General features: G+C 41.8%; 1 protein-coding gene and 1 long non-coding RNA gene across 2 annotated transcripts in view; both read left to right on the top strand.

Moving 5' to 3' along the window:
• Positions 1-1,087: 1,087 nt before the first annotated feature.
• On the top strand, positions 1,088-7,814 carry LOC138972546 (uncharacterized). Its single transcript, XR_011457664.1, has 3 exons — positions 1,088-1,427; positions 2,646-2,744; positions 7,713-7,814. It is a non-coding gene; the product is annotated as an uncharacterized lncRNA (long non-coding RNA).
• Positions 7,815-7,876: 62 nt separating this feature from the next.
• LOC138974468 (uncharacterized) overlaps positions 7,877-19,040 on the top strand; it is a 57,081-nt gene continuing 45,917 nt past the window's right edge. Inside the window, exons 1-2 of the mRNA XM_070347187.1 lie at positions 7,877-8,057; positions 10,121-10,207. Coding sequence (XP_070203288.1) covers positions 7,928-8,057; positions 10,121-10,207 — 217 coding nt within the window. The 5' untranslated portion in view covers positions 7,877-7,927. The remainder of the gene's footprint in view (positions 8,058-10,120; positions 10,208-19,040) is intronic.

The raw sequence follows: 19,040 nt of genomic DNA, 5'->3' as shown, positions 1-19,040 counted from the left end.
GTATTTATCGCAACAAAAAAAAAAACGTCCAGGGATATCATTCCCAGGAACTCTCATGTAAAATTTCATAAAGATCTGTCGAGTAGTAGTTTGGTCTGAATCGCTCTACACACACACACGCACACACACACACACACACACACACACACACACACACACACACACACACACACACACACACACACACACACACACACACACACACACACACAAACATACACCACGACCCTCGTCTCGATTTCCCCTCTAGGTTAAAACATTTAGTCAAAACTTGACTAAATGTAACAAACAAAACAAGTCGCCTAAGGCGAAATTACTACATTTAGTCAAGCTGTGGAACTCACAGAATGAAACTGAACGCACTGCATTTTTTCACAATGACCGTAGTCCGCCGCTTGTGCAAAACGGAGTAAAACTGACGAGGCTGTTCAGCGCGGTAGTGGTTTCGCTGTGCTGCATAGCACGCTTTTCTGTACCTCTCTTCGTTTTAACTTTCTGAGCGTGTTTTTAATCCAAACATATCATATCTACATGTTTTTGGAATCAGGAACCGACAAGGAATAAGATGGAATTGTTTTTAAATCGATTTCGGAATTTTGATTTTGATAATAATGTTTATATTTTTAATTTTCAGACCTTGTTTTTAATCCGAATATAACATATTTATATGTTTTGGGAATCAGAAAATAATAAAGAATAAGATGAACGTAAATTTGGATAATTTGATAAAAAAAATTAATTACAATTTTCAGATTTGTAATTACCAAAGTCATTAATTAATGTTTAAGCCACCAATCTGAAATGCAATACCGAAGTCCGGCCTTTGTCAAAGATTGCTTTACAAAAATGTCAATCAATTTGATTGAAAAATAAAGGGTGTGACAGTGCCGCCTTAACTTTTACAAAAAGCCGGATATGACGTCATCAAAGACATTTATCGAAAAAATTTCAAAACTTGACTAGATGTAATAAAGGAGAAAAGGTTCCGTACAACTCTCACTTACTGTATTACACTTGTCGTAGGCATAAAGAGCGATTACTTCCCTTTGGTTATTTGTTGTGTTGTATACATTTACTTGCAGGAAGGCAATTCAGACAGGTAACCATGAGGGACTGTGATTCTAATCTTATCGACATTTACGAACATAGAATCAACACCATCATTTGTGAGAATATAAACACTGCAGACGACTTCAAGTGGATAAGGACAGGGACGCATGATCGTGGATGGAATGTGGTGGCCACGTGTAACTCCACTGGATGCAATGTGTCAGATCCTTCACACTATGGTGTTTACATGTCAGCCAAACAAAGCCGGCTGTTCTACCTGCCGTACGACACGGACTTAAACTCTCACACATTCCTTACTTGTAGCAGCAAATCGAGAGGTACAACAGCAACTGCCAACTGTCGTTTCAATGTACAACGTAAGTACCCAACATTGATTTGATCTTTTTGTTCTATTTTATTTATTTATTTATTTATTTATTTTTATTTTTATTTTAACTTTTGGGAAGACGCGTATTAAGCGTGCCCTTTTACTTGATAAACAATGACATTAGATTTGGTCGTTCTGACATTGATGTTTACCCTTTCTTTGTTTTTCTGGCTGTACTTTTGACTCACCTGAGTAACTTTATGAACAATAATACTTTGTTGATGTTGTTCTTACTGTGAAAAGGAAAACGGTAAACATGTCTTTAATTGTTTATGGGTTGTTTTTATATTTAGTGAAGTTTTGACTAAATATTTTAACATCGAGGGGGAATCGAAACGAGGGTCCTGGTGTATGTGCGGGTGTCTGTGTGTCTGTGTGTCTGTGTGTCTGTGTGTGTGTAGAGCGATTCAGACTAAACTACTGGACCGATCTTTATGAAATTTGACATGAGAGTTCCTGGGTATGAAATCCCCGAACTTTTTTTTTCATTTTTTTGATAAATGTCTTTGATGACGTCATATCCGGCTTTTCGTGAAAGTTGAGGCGGCACTGTCACGCCCTCATTTTTCAACCAAATTGGTTGAAATTTTGGTCAAGTAATCTTCGACGAAGCCCGGACTTCGGTATTGCATTTCAGCTTGGTGGCTTAAAAATTAATTAATGACTTTGGTCATTAAAAATCTGAAAATTGTAAAAAAAAATAAAAATGTATAAAACGATCCAAATTTACGTTTATCTTATTTTCCATCATTTGCTGATTCCAAAAACATATAAATATGTTATATTCGGATTAAAAACAAGCTCTGAAAATTAAATATATACAAATTATTATCAAAATTAAATTGTCCAAATCAATTTAAAAACACTTTCATCTTATTCCTTGTTGGTTCCTGATTCCAAAAACATATAGATATGATATGTTTGGATTAAAAACACGCTCAGAAAGTTAAAACAAAGAGAGGTACAGAAAAGCGTGCTATCCTTCTTAGCGCAACTACTACCCCGCTCTTCTTGTCAATTTCACTGCCTTTGCCATGAGCGGTGGACTGACGATGCTACGAGTATACGGTCTTGCTGAAAAATGGCATTGCGTTCAGTTTCATTCTGTGAGTTCGACAGCTACTTGACTAAATGTTGTATTTTCGCCTTACGCGACTTCTTTACAATTTTAAATTGAAATGTTAATTGGATTGGTATTGGATTTCAGCAGGAACAACAACACCACCAACAACAAAAACCACAACCACAACAACACCAACAACAACAATAACGACGATAACGACAACAGCAATGACAACTACTACAAGTAAGTGCCGCACTAGGCATAGAAAGTCTTGGGATTTTGAATGTGAATTACAAACTAAACATTGTGTAATCTGTATGTTTCCAACCAATAACACTCTTTCCCATGTGGCATACTCTACGAGTACACACAAAATAAGACACTGCAGCGCATGCCAGTTATCAGACATTATTCCCCCCTCTGCTTCTTTCTCTCTGTAAACGTGTAGGGCTAGTTATTTTTCAGTAACTTACCCAACATCCAAAATCACGTACCCAACAACGGGCCTACATCCTCGATAGCTCACAGGTTGATGAGTTAGATTTGAGGGAACCATTTTAGCGATTGAAAAGTTCCGAACGCTCCAATGTACGAAATATACATCTCTAGACCAAACAATACAAAGATACTGGCAACTACAGGCTTGAACACATTAATCTCCATATAAAACCCACGAGTTTGGTTGTTTTCTAAATCTAAATTTAACGAGCAGTGCAGAGAAACTCGCTTTAAATCTCTTATGAGTGCAAGTCAACTCCCAAGGCAAGTAACTTTCGTACTCTGTCTAGCGACAAGAGTAGTTCCCCTTCCAAATTTTCTGAACTGAGTTGCTTGGACAAAAGACTGCAATCTGACGGTTAGTTTTCGACAATATTTCATTTCATAAACAGATCACACGCAACCAAATGCACACATCTCATCAATTTAAAGAACATACAGCGGTAACATACACTATTTTGCCCCAGAAAACTGAACTTCATACAGTTTTTAACGTTGGAACACGGGTGCAAAAGTTCGTCTGCTTGTCCCATTCGAAGAAAGAACATTTCCTGTGCGAAACCAAAACATGAACAGAACACGCACTATCTGCCTTTACCGCCACAGCAGAATAACAACATAACTGTGTACTTGATTTTAGTCCAAAACAGGGAAACTGACAAGAAGTGTTAACAAAATTGATTGATTTTACCTGAACTATAAACAACCGCGCATTATTCAATCGCGTGAGCAGGTAGACGTGTTGAGTGAATAGGATTCGATCAAACTTTCGCACAAAAACTCCTCTTTTCTTTGAATAACTGAAGAAAGGAGGATAAAGAGGTTACATACCTCGTCTCAGTGATTATTAAAAATACTGGTCTCAGTTCACGGTCATAAAAAAAGCTCACTGAAACTCGCATTTTTCATGATCTGCGAACTTCGACCATTATTTTTTATAATCACTGAGACTCGGCATGTAACCTCTACATCTTTCAACTGGCATTACCATACGTGTATCATCCTGTCTTTCAAGTGGCATTATCAAACGTAAATCGACTACCAAATCCTGTATGCTTTAGCTCGAAATCTGTCAGAAAAACACTTCTGCTTTTAGCTGCTGGGAATGTTAGTATTAAGCAGACTTGGTAATGTGAAGAAAATAAGCTACATGTATGTCACTAATATAAGAAAAAGAAAAATCTTTTCAAATCGAAATTAGATTCACAGCATCATTGTGATACAGGCGCATGAATATGCTCTCTGGAAATGTTAGATCACTCCAAGAGTGCGCTAACAAGTTTTAAGCGAATTATCATTAGCACATCGGTCATGTAACACCAGTACTTACTGACAATTATTTTTTAAGTTATTGAGACATCCCAGTGCACTAAGGGATTTATAGAGCAAATCGAGAAAATTCATTATTGAACGAAGCGCATAGCGCTGAGTTCAATAATTATTTTCGAGATTTGCTCTATGAATCCCTTAGTGCACTGGGATTGTTTCAATAACGATATTGTCAGTACCGCCATAGAAAACAGAAGATTCCAACCGCACATTTTGCTACGCGCATTTGAATAGGTATAACTGTGTGGTCAGGTGGTGTACTGTAAGATCTACTTTTGTGTGGGGTGTCTCAAGTGTGTCGTGCTTTCGTCACACGCATTTTAATTTCTGTTGGTAAATTCCAATGTAGCGTTAAGCTGAACAGTGATGGTCTTTCAGAGAGACATCCTTTGAACTCGTAGAAAGGACTGTGCTCTTCGTTATTTGCGATTCGAAACCTCCAGTCGAGCTTCGACGGATTGACTGTGCGGAGTGACTCCCCTTGAATTGACTACCCTCGCCCCCTCCCCCCCATCTCCCCCCCCCCGCCCCGAAGGACTCGACGGTTAGCACATTTTCAAAATAAATGTGGCATATTTCTCGTGTTGTATCTTCCCTTCTCGGGGGGTCTGATACTAAATATGAACGGTAAGAATGCTGTGAACCCTACACGTATTATATACCTATAACAGTTGGACTTCCACTACCACTATTACAAAATAAAAGTGTTATTCTGTTATTGAATAGCTATCATTGTTGCGTATTTAGGTGCGTGACTGCTCAGTATGTGTGCATATGAATTGGTGTGTATGTATACTTGTTGAGTGTGTATTTGAGACAAAGAGTGAAAATGTATGAATAGAAAGAAATACGTGTTTAAAGATTAAAAACTAAACTACAAACAACTTACAACTAAAACGTTAACCTTTACAACGTTTATTAACTCTAAACAAATAACAACCGTTTCTCTAGTCTATCTCAAGGGAGACAACTATTCTATCATGAAACTCAGGACTGCTGCTAACACTCCTAAGAAAAAAAGAACACTATAACCAATATAATAACTAAAGATTCACAGACTAAAAGAATGAACACTAGATTACATAAACAACTCACAAATGACTGACAATACTAATGACTTCACAAAGAATACATCACACAACAGACTCACAACCGACCCAAACAGACCCACCACATGCCTGCACACACAAAACAACATGGCGCAAATTAGCTTCACAGCGACCGGTCATGATTATACCTATTTCTTACTAAAAAACCAACAAACACAATAAACTAAACATAGTAATAGGTTACTTAGGTTCTTGAAAACAACCCTGCCAAATAAAACGCTTCCACTCACCGTGGAGTTGGACTTCTAAGCCCAAAACAACTTTTAGTTACATCAGCAGCTGGTCTGCTCCCAAAGACAACAAGAAAAATGTTCATTCAAAATGAACAGCGTCGATGCAATGTCCACCAAAGATTTATTTTGGGAAGTGTTAAAGGTTAGGGTCAAAAGTTAATGAATTGCATGTTGTGCTGGATATATAAATTGTTTATTTCAGTCAATGCTTGCTATGAATTTATCAAACAGCCACAAGAAAAAACAAGTCGCCTAAGGCGAAATTACTACATTTAGTCAAGCTGTGGAACTCACAGAATGAAACTGAACGCACTGCATTTTTTTCACAATGACCGTAGTCCGCCGCTTGTGCAAAACGGAGTAAAACTGACGAGGCTGTTCAGCGCGGTAGTGGTTTCGCTGTGCTGCATAGCACGCTTTTCTGTACCTCTCTTCGTTTTAACTTTCTGAGCGTGTTTTTAATCCAAACATATCATATCTATATGTTTTTGGAATCAGGAACCGACAAGGAATAAGATGGAATTGTTTTTAAATCGATTTCGGAATTTTGATTTTGATAATAATGTTTATATTTTTAATTTTCAGACCTTTTTTTTCTTTTTTTAACCTCAGTTGCATGCAGGTTTGCTACTACAATTATTTTTTTGCCTTTTTTGTGTGTGTGTGTGTGGCTTGGAGCAAACCTTCTTTATAGGTCTTTTCTTTTCTCTGTCAAATGTGTACATTTTTAAATCAATAAACCTTATCAGTAAACCAATATGTTTAAATAAATAAATACATAAATACATTTAATTTTCAGACCTTGTTTTTAATCCGAATATAACATATTTATATGTTTTTGGAATCAGAAAATAATGAAGAATAAGATGAACGTAAATTTGGATAATTTGATAAAAAAAAATTAATTACAATTTTCAGATTTTTAATGACCAAAGTCATTAATTAATTTTTAAGCCACCAATCTGAAATGCAATACCGAAGTCCGGCCTTTGTCGAAGATTGCTTTACAAAAATGTCAATCAATTTGATTGAAAAATAAAGGGTGTGACAGTGCCGCCTTAACTTTTACAAAAAGCCGGATATGACGTCATCAAAGACATTTATCGAAAAAATTTCAAAACTTGACTAAATGTAAACAAGTCGCGTAAGGCGAAAATACAACATTTAGTCAAGTAGCTGTCGAACTCACAGAATGAAACTGAACGCAATGCCATTTTTCAGCAAGACCGTATACTCGTAGCATCGTCAGTCCACCCCTCGTGGCAAAGGCAGTGAAATTGACAAGAAGAGCGGGGTAGTACTTGCGCTAAGAAGGATAGCACGCTTCTCTGTACCTCTCTTTGTTTTAACTTTCTGAGCGTGTTTTTAATCCAAACATATCATATCTATATGTTTTTGGAATCAGGAACCGACAAGGAATAAGATGAAAGTGTTTTTAAATTGATTTCGACAATTTAATTTTGAAAATAATTTTTATATATTTGATTTTCAGAGCTTGTTTTTAATCCAAATATAACATATGTATATGTTTTTGGAATCAGAAAATGATGGAGAATAAGATGAACGTAAATTTGGATCGTTGTATTTATTTTTTAATTTTTTTTTACAATTTTTAGATTTTTAATGACCAAAGTCATTAATTAATTTTTAAGCCACCAAGCTGAAATGCAATACCGAAGTCCGGGCTTTGTCGAAGATTTCTTGACCAAAATTTCAATCAATTTGGTTGAAAAATGAGGGCGTGACAGTGCCGTCTCAACTTTCACGAAAAGCCGGATATGACGTCATCAAAGACATTTATCAAACAAATGAAAAAAACGTCGCTCTACACACACACACACACGCACAGACACACACACATACACCACGACCCTCGTCTCGATTCCCCCCTCGATGTTAAAACATTTAGTCATAACTTGACTAAATGTAAAAAGGAGAAAAGGTTCCGTACAACTCTCACTTACTGTATTACACTTGTCGTAGGCATAAAGAGCGAATACTTCCCTTTGGTTATTTGATGTGTTGTATACATTTACTTGCAGGAAGGCAATTCAGACATGTAACCATGAGGAACTGTCATTCTAATCTTATCGACATTTGCGAACATAGACTCAACACCATAATTTGTGAGAATATAAACACTGCAGACGACTTCAAGTGGATAAAGACAGGGACGCATGATCGTGGAGGGAATGTGGTGGCCACGTGTAACTCCACTGGCTGCACTGTGTCCGATCCTTCACACTATGGTGTTTACATGTCAGCCAAACAAAGCCGGCTGTTCTACCTGCCGTACGACACGGACTTAAACTCTCACACAAGCCTTATGTGTAGCAGCAAATCGAGAGATACAACAGCAACTGACAACTGTCGTTTCAATGTACAATGTAAGTACCCAACATTGATTTGATCTTTTTGTTCTGACATTTTTTTTTTAAATTTATTTATTTATTTTTACTTTTTTTTTACTTTTGGGAAGACGCTTATTAAGCGTGCCCTTTTAATCGATAAACAATAACATTAGATTTGGTCGTTCTGACATTGATGTTTACCCTTTCTTTGTTTTTCTGGCTGTACTTTTGACTCACCTGAGTAACTTTATGAACAATAATACTTTGTTGATGTTGTTCTTACTGTGAAAAGGAAAACGGTAGAACATTTCTTTAATTGTTTATGGGTTGTTTTTTTTTACTTGTAAGAAAAGAAAACGCTGATGTTGATCTTAATGAAAAAACGAAAACAGTACAAATATGTGACCCTCCACCACGAAATGAGTCGCATGTCACCTCGCGCGATTCTGCGCTAGGCTTAATATAAGTCCGGGGGGTGTCTGGTAACAGTGTTAGGGTCACCTTAGTCACAGGCGTATAACTCAAACAGTGTTTGCTCTTTTTCTAAAACTTTTCTGAAAATCATGGAAAGGCGACATGCGACTCATTTCGTGGTGGAGGGTCACATATAGTGTGAATGTAGTTCAGGCTGGAAAAAGAAATAGCGTAGAATATATTTTGACATTTTTCTTGTTAAAAAAACAAAACGGTCGAAAAAGATTTCGAAATTGTTCTTGATGAGAAAAAAAAGAATAAGGTAAAAATTTACGTTGTCCACTCTTTTTCTGGAAAATAGAAATGTTAAAAAAGAAAAAAAAAGCACAGCGACAAACAGTATCAAAATGTTCGAAATCTCAGTCGACTAGCAATGCATAAAAGGGGAAAGTTGCACGGTTTTCGGTAGCCTAGCTACGTCCCCATTTTCAAATGAAAAGAGCGGCATCTTACACGCACAAGTAAATTCATTCAATCACTTTGAACTGTACTGGCTTGCTGAAAAAATACTTATTTTGTGTTTTAAAAGCGTATGTCTCACACGCTTTCAATTTATTCTTCAGATTTTAAAAGTTAGGTCTTGCGTCATAACGAGGCTTCCAACTGATACCTAGATACGTCTTAGCATGCGCCATAACGAGGCTTCCAACTAATATAAATACGTCCTAGTATGCGCCATAACAAGGCTTCCAACTGATACCTAGATACGTCATTGCATAATATCCTCTTGTCGATTTGACTGCGGGGCGGATTCAAACAAAATGTGTATGACTTTCTGATGTCAAACAATTTAAATAGCCTTCAGTTTTAGTCATCGTTTTGACGGTTGAAAGTGAATTATGCTGTCAAAAAAATGCAATGTTTGAGGGTAGGCGTGGTTAAGTACCTGTGACGTCATGCCCAAATATTGCTCTATTCTAAGAAACACGATTCTTTAGCAGAAGAACAGCAGATCTTTAAATACACATATGCTTCTGATCAAACAACTGTTGTTTTACATCTGGGGAATTCCACTGAAAAAATACTCTTAACTTCGGCATCATGGAATCACTGAGGGAAAAAAGCGTTTTCTGAAATCACGTGTGTCAAAAGTAAAACACTGACTTAAGAATAAACTATTTTCACCAAGTTACAATCATCACCACAAAGAAATGATCTTATCATACACCACATTTGACTTGTAAATGTTTTCAGTGTTTTCAGCAAGTGTTCGTCAGTCTGCGTGCATAAATAAGATGACGGCTCCATCAACAGAATAAACAACTTCAACAACAACCGCTTTAACTGCTAAATGTAAAACAAACAACAAAAAACAACAGCAACAAAAACAACATTTACAGCAGCAACATTAAAACCAGAATTTGAACAGAAAAATTATAAGTTAATGAAATGTTTAATTGTTGACAAAAGTTTGTATTTCTTCATAACATTTTTCGACGACATTGCCTTGCCAGAGACAGAAAACATAAACAGATACGTGTAGTTCTGTTTACTAAACAGATAGTCAGGTTGACGTGCTCGTGATTATTTAGTTTTGTCAAAATGTAAATGTTCCATTTACTAACAAATCTTGTCTTTTTTTTAAATTAAATTGAAATGTTAATTGGATTGGTATTGGATTTCAGCAGGAAGAACAACAACAACAACAACAACACCAACAACAACAGCACCAACAACAGCACCAACAACAACAACACCAACAACAACTACAAGTAAGTGCCGCACTAGGCATAGAAAGTCTTCGGATTTTAAATATGAGTTAAAAACTAAACATTGTGTAATCTGTATGTTTCCAACCAATAACACTCGTTCCCATGTGGCATACTCTACGAGTACACACAAAATAAGATACTGCAGTGCATGCCAGTTATCAGACATTATTCCCCCCTCTGCTTCTTTCTCTCTGTAAACGTGTTGGGCTAGTTATTTGTCGGTAACTTACCCAAAAACCAAAATCACTTACCCAACAACGGGCCTGAATCCTCGATAGCTCACAGGTTGATGAGTTAGATTTGAGGGAACCATTTTAGCGATTCAAAAGTTCCGAACGCTCCAATGTACGAAATATACATCTCTAGACCAAATAATACAAACATACTGGCAACTAAAGGCTTGAACACATTAATCTCCAATCTCTGCGACCTTGTGATGACCCCAAGATCAAGCAGCTGACCCCCGCAGGGTACAAGACAGTCTCCTTCCCCCGCCCGGCTGGGCGTGGTGGAGGCATCGCTGTCATCTACAAGGACCACATGCATGCTACAGCGTCCTTCTCGGACAGCCTCCCCTTCCCCCACACCACCTTCGAAGCTGTGGAGATGACGGTCGCCACCACCACCACCCTCACCTTCCTGTGTATATATCGCCCTCCTCCTAACACCAAGAACAAGCTGAAGGACTCTACTTTCTTCGACGAGTTCTCCCAAGCCCTTGACCACTACAACGTGACGTCCCATAGCGCCATCGTTCTCGGTGACTTTAAAATCCACTGGGACTGCCCTGCCAACGCTGACACCAAGCGGGCCCGTGCGCTGTTGGACAGCTACAGTGTGGACCAGGTCGTTCCTTTTCCCTCCCACTCCCGTGGCCACATCCTGGATTGGATTGTCACTCGACCCTCGGACAATCTGGTCTCCAGCCTCGTCGCCAACGACCATCTTGTCTCCGACCACACTGCCATCAACTTCGTCGTCAACATCGCCAAGTCAGAACAGAAACGGAAGATGGTCACACGTCGCAAGCTACGAGACATTGAGACAGATGCTTTTGGAGACGAAGCTGCCCTGCTGCTTGCCCAGCGAGACCCGTCCTCTGACCCCGCCCATTTTTTCAGCTTGACTCTGCGCCAGCTCCTCGACAAACACGCCCCGCCATCCCTATGCGCAGTCTCTGAGCGACAGCCGGCTCCCTGGTTCTCTGAGGACACCACAGCCGCCAAGATCGAGAGACGGCGAGCGGAGCGTGCATGGCGACACTCTGGCCTGGAGGTTCACAAGCAGATTCTCAGGGATGCGGTGCTTCGAGTCAACCAAGCCATCACTACTGCCAAGGTCGAGCAGGTCCACGACCGCATTGTCAACGCCTCATCATCCAGGGAGCTGTTCTCCATCATGTCCTCTCTCCTGGGCTCCTCCCCCACTGCCCTCTTACCCACTGCTCACCCACCACAAGATATCCCGGAGTTATTCTCGGAGTTCTTCAAGGACAAGATTGACAAGCTTCGGAAAACACTCGACCAGCAGCCCTTCGTCCCGTCCCCACCCTCCCCTTCCTTCTCCGGCTCCCCCCTCACGTGCTTTCAGCCTGTCACTCAAAACCACGTCAAGCGACTTATCACCAAGACGACCATCAAGACCTGCGAGCTAGACCCCCTGCCAGGCTTCCTCTTCACCAAGTGTCTGGACAAGCTCCTGCCGTCTATCACAGATATCATCAACATCTCCCAGGCCACAGGCGTCGTTCCCGACTGCTTCAAGTCTGCCGTTGTCCGCCCACTCATCAAGAAGCCCGGCCTTGACGTCAACGAGTTGAAGAACTACCGTCCTGTGTCCAAACTGCCCTTCCTCTCCAAACTCCTGGAGCGTATCATCCTGGAGCAGTTGAGCGCCCACCTGTCTCGGAACTCGCTGATGCCAGTGTACCAGTCAGCATACCGCCCTCACCACAGCACCGAGACGGCGCTCCTGCGAATCACCACGGACCTCCTGAACGCAACAGATAGCGGTCTCGTCTCTGCCCTTGTGCTGCTGGACCTTTCCGCGGCCTTCAACGCGATCGACCACCAGCTACTCGTCGATCGCCTCAGTTCCACGTTCGGCATTCACGACACCGCCCTCTCTTGGTTCCGGAACTACCTCCAGAACCGCTCTCAGACTGTCACCACTGATTCATTCTCTTCTCAGCCTGTCCCTGTCCGCTTCGGCGTCCCACAAGGATCTGTCCTCGGCCCTGTCCTTTTCACCCTGTACACCCAACCCCTCTCCCTGGTCATCGAACGCCACGGCCTGAACTACAACTCCTTTGCCGATGACACGCAGCTCCAGAACAGCGCCAAGCCGGAGGACGTTGACGATCTCCTTGAATCCATCTCCAGTTGTTTCACTGACATCAAGAACTGGATGACTGAGAACAAGTTGAAGCTGAACAGTGAGAGGACGGAGGCCCTTCTCGTTGGAACACGACAGAAGATTGCTTCCCTCACTGTGACCGACCTCCAGCTGGATGACGCGACTGTTCCATTCTCCCCTGCTGTCAAGAGCCTTGGCGTCTTTCTCGACTCCACTCTCTCCATGCAGACACACATCTCCTTCATCATCAAGACCTGCTTTTTGAGTCACTTGAGAAAAAGTGACTATGTAATCGGTCAGTGTTAGTCTGTCCACCTTAACGTTGGACTTTTCTCGGAAACTATCAAAGCGATCGGGCTCATATTTTGTTTAGTCGTGACCTCCAATGACCTCTACACTTTAACGATGGTTTCGTTGACCTTTGACCTTTTTCAAGGTCACAGGTCAGCGTCAAAGGAAAAATTAGACATTTTATATCTTTGACAAAGTTCATCGGATGTGATTGAAACTTTGTAGGATTATTCTTTACATCAAAGTATTTACATCTGTAGCCTTTTACGAACGTTATCAGAAAAACAAGGGAGATAACTAGCCTTTTCTGTTCGGCAACACACAACTTAACGTTGGGCTTTTCTCGGAAACTATAAAAGTGACCGGGCTCAAATTTTATGTGAACGTGACTCATTGTGTTGTGAATAGCAATTTCTTCCTGTCCATCTGATGCCTCATATAATATTCAGAACTGCGAAAGTGACTCGATCGAGCGTTTGCTCTTCTTGTTCCACCTACGACGCATCGCCTCCATCCGTCGCTACCTCACCCACGACGCCTGTGTCAAGCTGGTTGTCTCCCTCATCTTCAGTCGTCTGGACTACTGCAACTCCCTTCTGGCTGGCCTCCCCGCCTCATCCATTCATGGCCTACAACGAGTCCAGAACGCTGCTGCCAGGCTGACGTTGAGGAAGACAAAGCGAGACCACAATCACCCCCCCCCCCCTACTTCGCTCCTTGCACTGGCTCCCTGTCAACACCCGAATCTCCTACAAACTGTCCACTCTGGTCTACAAGTGTCTCAACGACTCTGCTCCTGAGTACCTTCAATCCTCCCTGGACCTGTACACCCAGGCCTCCGACCGTCCCCTTCGTTCTGCTGCTGACCCCCTCCGCCTCCACATCCCTCGCTCAAAACTCGCATCTGCTGGTCAGCGTGCGTTTCCCTCCTCGGGCCCCTCCGTCTGGAACTCTTCAACAAGCGCTTAGAACTGTACCCACGGAATACGCACTATATAAGCTTCATATTGATTGATTGATATAAAATCCACGCGTTTGGTTGTTTTCTAAATCCAAATTTAACGATCAGTGCAGAGAAACTCGCTTTAGATCTCTTATGAGTGCAAGCAAACTCCCAAGGCAAGTAACTTTCGTACTCTGTCTAGCGACAAGAGTAGTTCCCCTTCCAAATTTTCTGAACTGAGTTGCTTGAACAAAAGACTGCAATCTGACGGTTAGTTTTCGACAATATTTCATTTTATAAACAGATCACACGCAACCAAATGCACACATCTCATCAATTTAAAGAACATACAGCGGTAAAATACACTACTTTGTCCCAGAAAACTTAACTTCATACAGTTTTTAACGTTGGAACACGGGTGCAAAAGTTCGTCTGCTTGTCCCATTCGAAGAAGGAACATTTCCTGAGCGATACCAAAATATGAACAGAACACACACTACCCAGCTAGCAAGCTTTCGTCGGCCGACTGACGATTTCAGTCGGATGACGTCGTCATAATTATGTCGTGTGTCGTCGTCCGTTGTCGCGCCGATACCGTTTTGACTGTGTGTAAAACTCGGCAAATGTACGTAATATGCAGAGTTACGGGAGATAACAAATTGATGATCATTATTTTAACATTTGTTACGTCCCCTGTTCAAGCGTCGGGCCCTCAACGGCGTGACATCATCGTTGACTGACCCTGCAAATGCGAAACTAAATTATTCATATGTGTTGACTTTTTCACATGGGAGTAGGGTAATCAATTGTAAGTTGTATTTGTTTATTTGCAATCAAATACAGCATGAGCTCAAACCATGAGTTTTACATTTTAAAAATACGCCATCATATACTTGAAATACTCAAATAGCTTTCCTTACGGTAAACAAGATTGAGTGTGAACATGGCTGCTACTTTCCCTGTGAGCGAATTGTATTTGTTTTCTTAGTTCAAGTTAATATCGAAAGAAGAGACATTCTTGCGAATGTTGGACAGCACATTGATGATATCTTATCCGATACGAATGTCGCCTCGGGATCTCAATCTGAGTGCTGGTCCCAGTGCCACGTGGTGGCGGTGATAGTTGTGTAGCCAGTCAGACTCTTGGCAGTGACAATCAGAGTGACAGTGGAGGAAGCACAAATGAAACATTGGATAATGCCCACGCTCATGAAGATGTGTACAACTTATCAGAAACAAGTGATGTAAATGTTAATGAGGAAAGCATAGGTTCTGAGGTTGTTGATATTTCTGATGTTGAAATACCCAGCCAGCAAGACATTAGCGGCCGATAATTGGCCGAACACCCTTCAAAAAGTCGGGCCGGTGACGTAAAAAGATACGACGCGGGTGTTGGCCCGACAAACTTTTGCAAAGAGGCAAATAGGCGGCCGACAGGCAGCCGAACACCTGTACCATGGCGGCACGCATCCGGTCCGATGTTAATCGACCCGATGGCTTGTTGGACCTGCGGCCCGACACCTTATGCCGACATCGTCCCGATGTCTTCCCGCTGAAATCGATATCTTCCCGATGTCGGCATAAGGTGTCGGGCCGCAGGTCCAACAAGTCATCGGGCCAATTAACATTGCCATAGTAGAGGTGTTCGGCCGCCTGTCGGCCGCCTTTTTGCCTCTGTGCAAAAGTTAGTCGGCCAACACCCGCGTCGTATCTTTTGACGTCACCGGCCCGACTTTTTGAAGGGTGTTCGGCCGATTATCGGCCGCGAATGTCTTGCTGGCTGGGTATCTGCCTTTATCGCCACAGCAGAATAACAACATAACTGTGTACTTGATTTTAGTCCAAAACAGGGAAACTGACAAGAAGTGTTAACAGAATTGATTGATTTTCCCTGAACTACACAACCGCGCATTATTCAATCGCCTGCGCAGGTAGACGGGTTGAGTGAATAGGATTCGATCACACTTTCGCACAAAAACTCCTCTTTTCTTTGAATAACTGAAGAAAGGAGGAATAAAGAGGTTACATACCTCGTCTCAGTGATTATTAAAAATAATGGTCTCAGTACGCGGTCATAAAAAAGCTCACTGAAACTCGCATTTTTCATGATCTGCGAAATTCGACCATTATTTTTAATAATCACTGTGTTCTGTCTCCGACAGTATTTTTAATTTTCTTTTAATTTCGCTTCGTTTATTCCAGTTGAAAGAATATGTACAGAAGTATAAGGGAGATCATTGTGCTTTGTATATTTTTACTTGGTAGTTTCCCCTGAATCTGTCTTTGGACGGTTTCTCTCTCCCTCTCTTTTAAGAGGTCTGGTGGCCCACGAAGTGTGAGTAATTTTCATTTCTTTTAATAAAGGATCCGACTCTAGTATGATTTACATTGGTTTTGAGGTTGTAATCATTTGTGTGATCGCTCTTGACACACATTTTTTGGTAGAGTAAGATTTGCAGTCTTCCACGTGGCTTGTCGAGCTATTCCGCCATTTTTTCCTTGTTGTCGATCTGGTTTAGTTTTCTGAATTTGTAATTTTGTTCATTTGAGAGTGTTGTTGTAGGAATTATAGTAAAAGTAAGAAGCATGCCGACTTCTGTCGATGTAGTATTTTGTTGGTTTTAAGTTATGGTAACAGAAAACAAATCGAACGAAGGCCCTATTGCTCCAGTTGTGTGTTTGAATAATTTAATTTTTTGTGTACCCCATTTTCCACCAAGCGTTGGTTTTTCGGTCGCGACTGTGGTGGTTTAGAGGTTGCGATTTTGTGTTTTGATTATTTTCATATTAGTTTGTATTTTTTCTTATGTTTTCTTTTGTTTACATATGCTTCCGTTTTTTACCTTCACTTTACTTTAAAATAAAGAATCTTGGTAAAACTATTTGGGGCGTGAGCGCAAGAATCCGCGAGCCAGAATAGTAAAAAAAACTTCGCCACTATGATGTCTCAAGAAAAGACTGCTCGAGCCCGAACCCTCTCCGTCACCAACCAACGACTGGCAGAGGTGGAACTCGAGCTGCAGATTGTAGAGGAACAGTACCAGCTGGCAAAAAGGAAAGCCTACCTTACCAAGGAACTGAGCGCCCTCAGGCTGAGGGACGAGCCCAGCTTCCACACTGTTCAAAGAACGATCAAGAAAGAGCCCGCCCTCCAGGACTACTCCACGTCCACCACGCACGAACGTCTATGGCACGAGCCAAGATTGTCGAACGACGTTGCCTACAGCCAGCCGTCTGACGCAGCATCTCCCACGCTTTCCAGAACCCCTTCCCGCCTCAATACACAGGGATCTGAAGTTAGACCCAGGCAGAACCACACATCCCTACCAGTCCAGTCATCACATGACGCTGCCTCATTGCTTTGGATGAAACGGGATCTCCTGACTCATCGATTGACTCCGTTCGATGAACGCCCGGAGTCATTCCACGTTTGGAAAGACTGTTTTACATCCATCATGCTCGACTTGGATGTCTCTCCTGCCGAGGAGCTGGACCTCCTGGCCAAGTACCTTGGACCAGAGTCCAAGAGGTATGCTCAGAGCCTTAGGTCTGCCAACATCGGGAATCCTCAGAGAGGACTCCAACTCCTCTGGAAGCGCCTGGATGAGTGGTTTGGCTCACCTGAGCTCATTGAGGCATGCCTGAAGGCAAGGCTGGAGGAGTTTCCACCTATATCTAAAGATCAGCGCAGCCTCTACGAGTTGAGCGACCTCCTTGAGGAAATCTTGTCAGCCAAGATGAACCCTGTCCTCGCCCCTCTGTTTGCCCTTTACGACTCGTCTACAGGGGTCAACATGGTGGTACGGAAGCTTCCTCACCACCTCCGACAGAAGTGGGTCATGCGCGCAGCGACATACAAAAGCAATCACCGCGTTCCATTCCTCCCCCCCCCCCCTTTGAGTTTTTTGTGGACCTCGTTAAAACTGGCGCCACAATTTAGAACGACCCGGCCTTCAATTTGGAGAACAACAAAAAGGCCAAGCCAGTGCTCTCCAGAAAGATCAACCTTGATGCAAAACCTGAGCTTTGCCCAATCCACACAACCGCAAGGCACTCTTTGCTAGAGTGTAAAGGCTTCGCAGCTAAATCACTTAGTGAGAAGAAGGCAACCCTGAAAGAGAAAGGAGTGTGCTACAGATGCCTTTCTTCCACCAGCCACAGGGCAAAGGACTGCAATATGTCGGTCAAGTGTAGTGTCTGTTCTGGAAGGCACCACACCACCATGCATCAGGACAGACCATCAGCATCCTTGAATCCCATCGGAGAGCATGGCGGGGAGGTGTCCGCAAAGTGCACCACCTTGTGCAAAGGGGGTCACCTGAGCAGATCCTGCGGCAAGGTGGTGAAGGTCAAAGTTTTTCCTTATGTTTACTTATGTAAATATGTAGTTGATGCAACAACACCGAGAGGCGGGTTTACGTTCTCCTGCACACAAACATACATAATACCAGTACGTGGGCTAATCCTTCAAGTTAGTCGACCAGATTCAGCAATAAAGGATTGGACCGACTCAAAAAACAATGTATTTATGCGAAATGAATGTTGCTCGCTGCCTCTTAATAATGTTTCCACGTGTCTAAAATTGGCAGGCAGTGAGTTAATTGTGGACATACGAGCATGTTCAAACAACGTGCAGTATAACAAGTAATGTCCTTCTTTTAAGACCTACAAAACCCTGAGAAAATCAGGTCTTAAAATGGGGGTAAACTTACAGAGGCTATCAACATAATAGATTTGAATATTTTCAACAGCTAGGATCTTGAAATGTCTTAAAAGGGAGGGAGCTAGTCTTCTGTGGGGTAAGGTGGTTCAGGGAGGGGTGGGGGTAACGAACGCGAGTCGTGTGTAAGCACTTGCTTTTCTTGTTTATTCATATACACTTGACCTTCCCTTTTATTAAGATCTAAAACAAATCTGAGAAAATCAGGTCAGGGAGCTGTGACTTTGGGGAACGTACATTTTCAGGGGTCATAAACCAAAACTCTGGAAACAAAGATCCTTACAAGGGAAGGAGGGGGGGGGGGGGGTGGGCTAAAGGGGGTGTTTCACTGTAATTGATTACAAACTGTTAGTCGTATAAGCATTTTCTTTTCTTAAAATTAAAAAAAAGTTATTAAGCTTTAGCATTTCAAACACTTCTAGTAAGTGATGACTTTCGGACATGAACAAAGTCTGGGTGACCCTAGTGAAATGATGTGGGCCAAGTGACATCAAGTGTGGTTATTTATTTGTTACTCTTTTTAT

This window comes from Littorina saxatilis, linkage group LG8 (genome assembly GCF_037325665.1).
Source record: "Littorina saxatilis isolate snail1 linkage group LG8, US_GU_Lsax_2.0, whole genome shotgun sequence".
Classification (NCBI taxonomy): Eukaryota; Metazoa; Mollusca; class Gastropoda; order Littorinimorpha; family Littorinidae; genus Littorina; species Littorina saxatilis.
The sequence above is the reverse complement of the archived record's forward strand: the minus strand, read 5'-3'. Positions and strand labels throughout refer to the sequence as shown.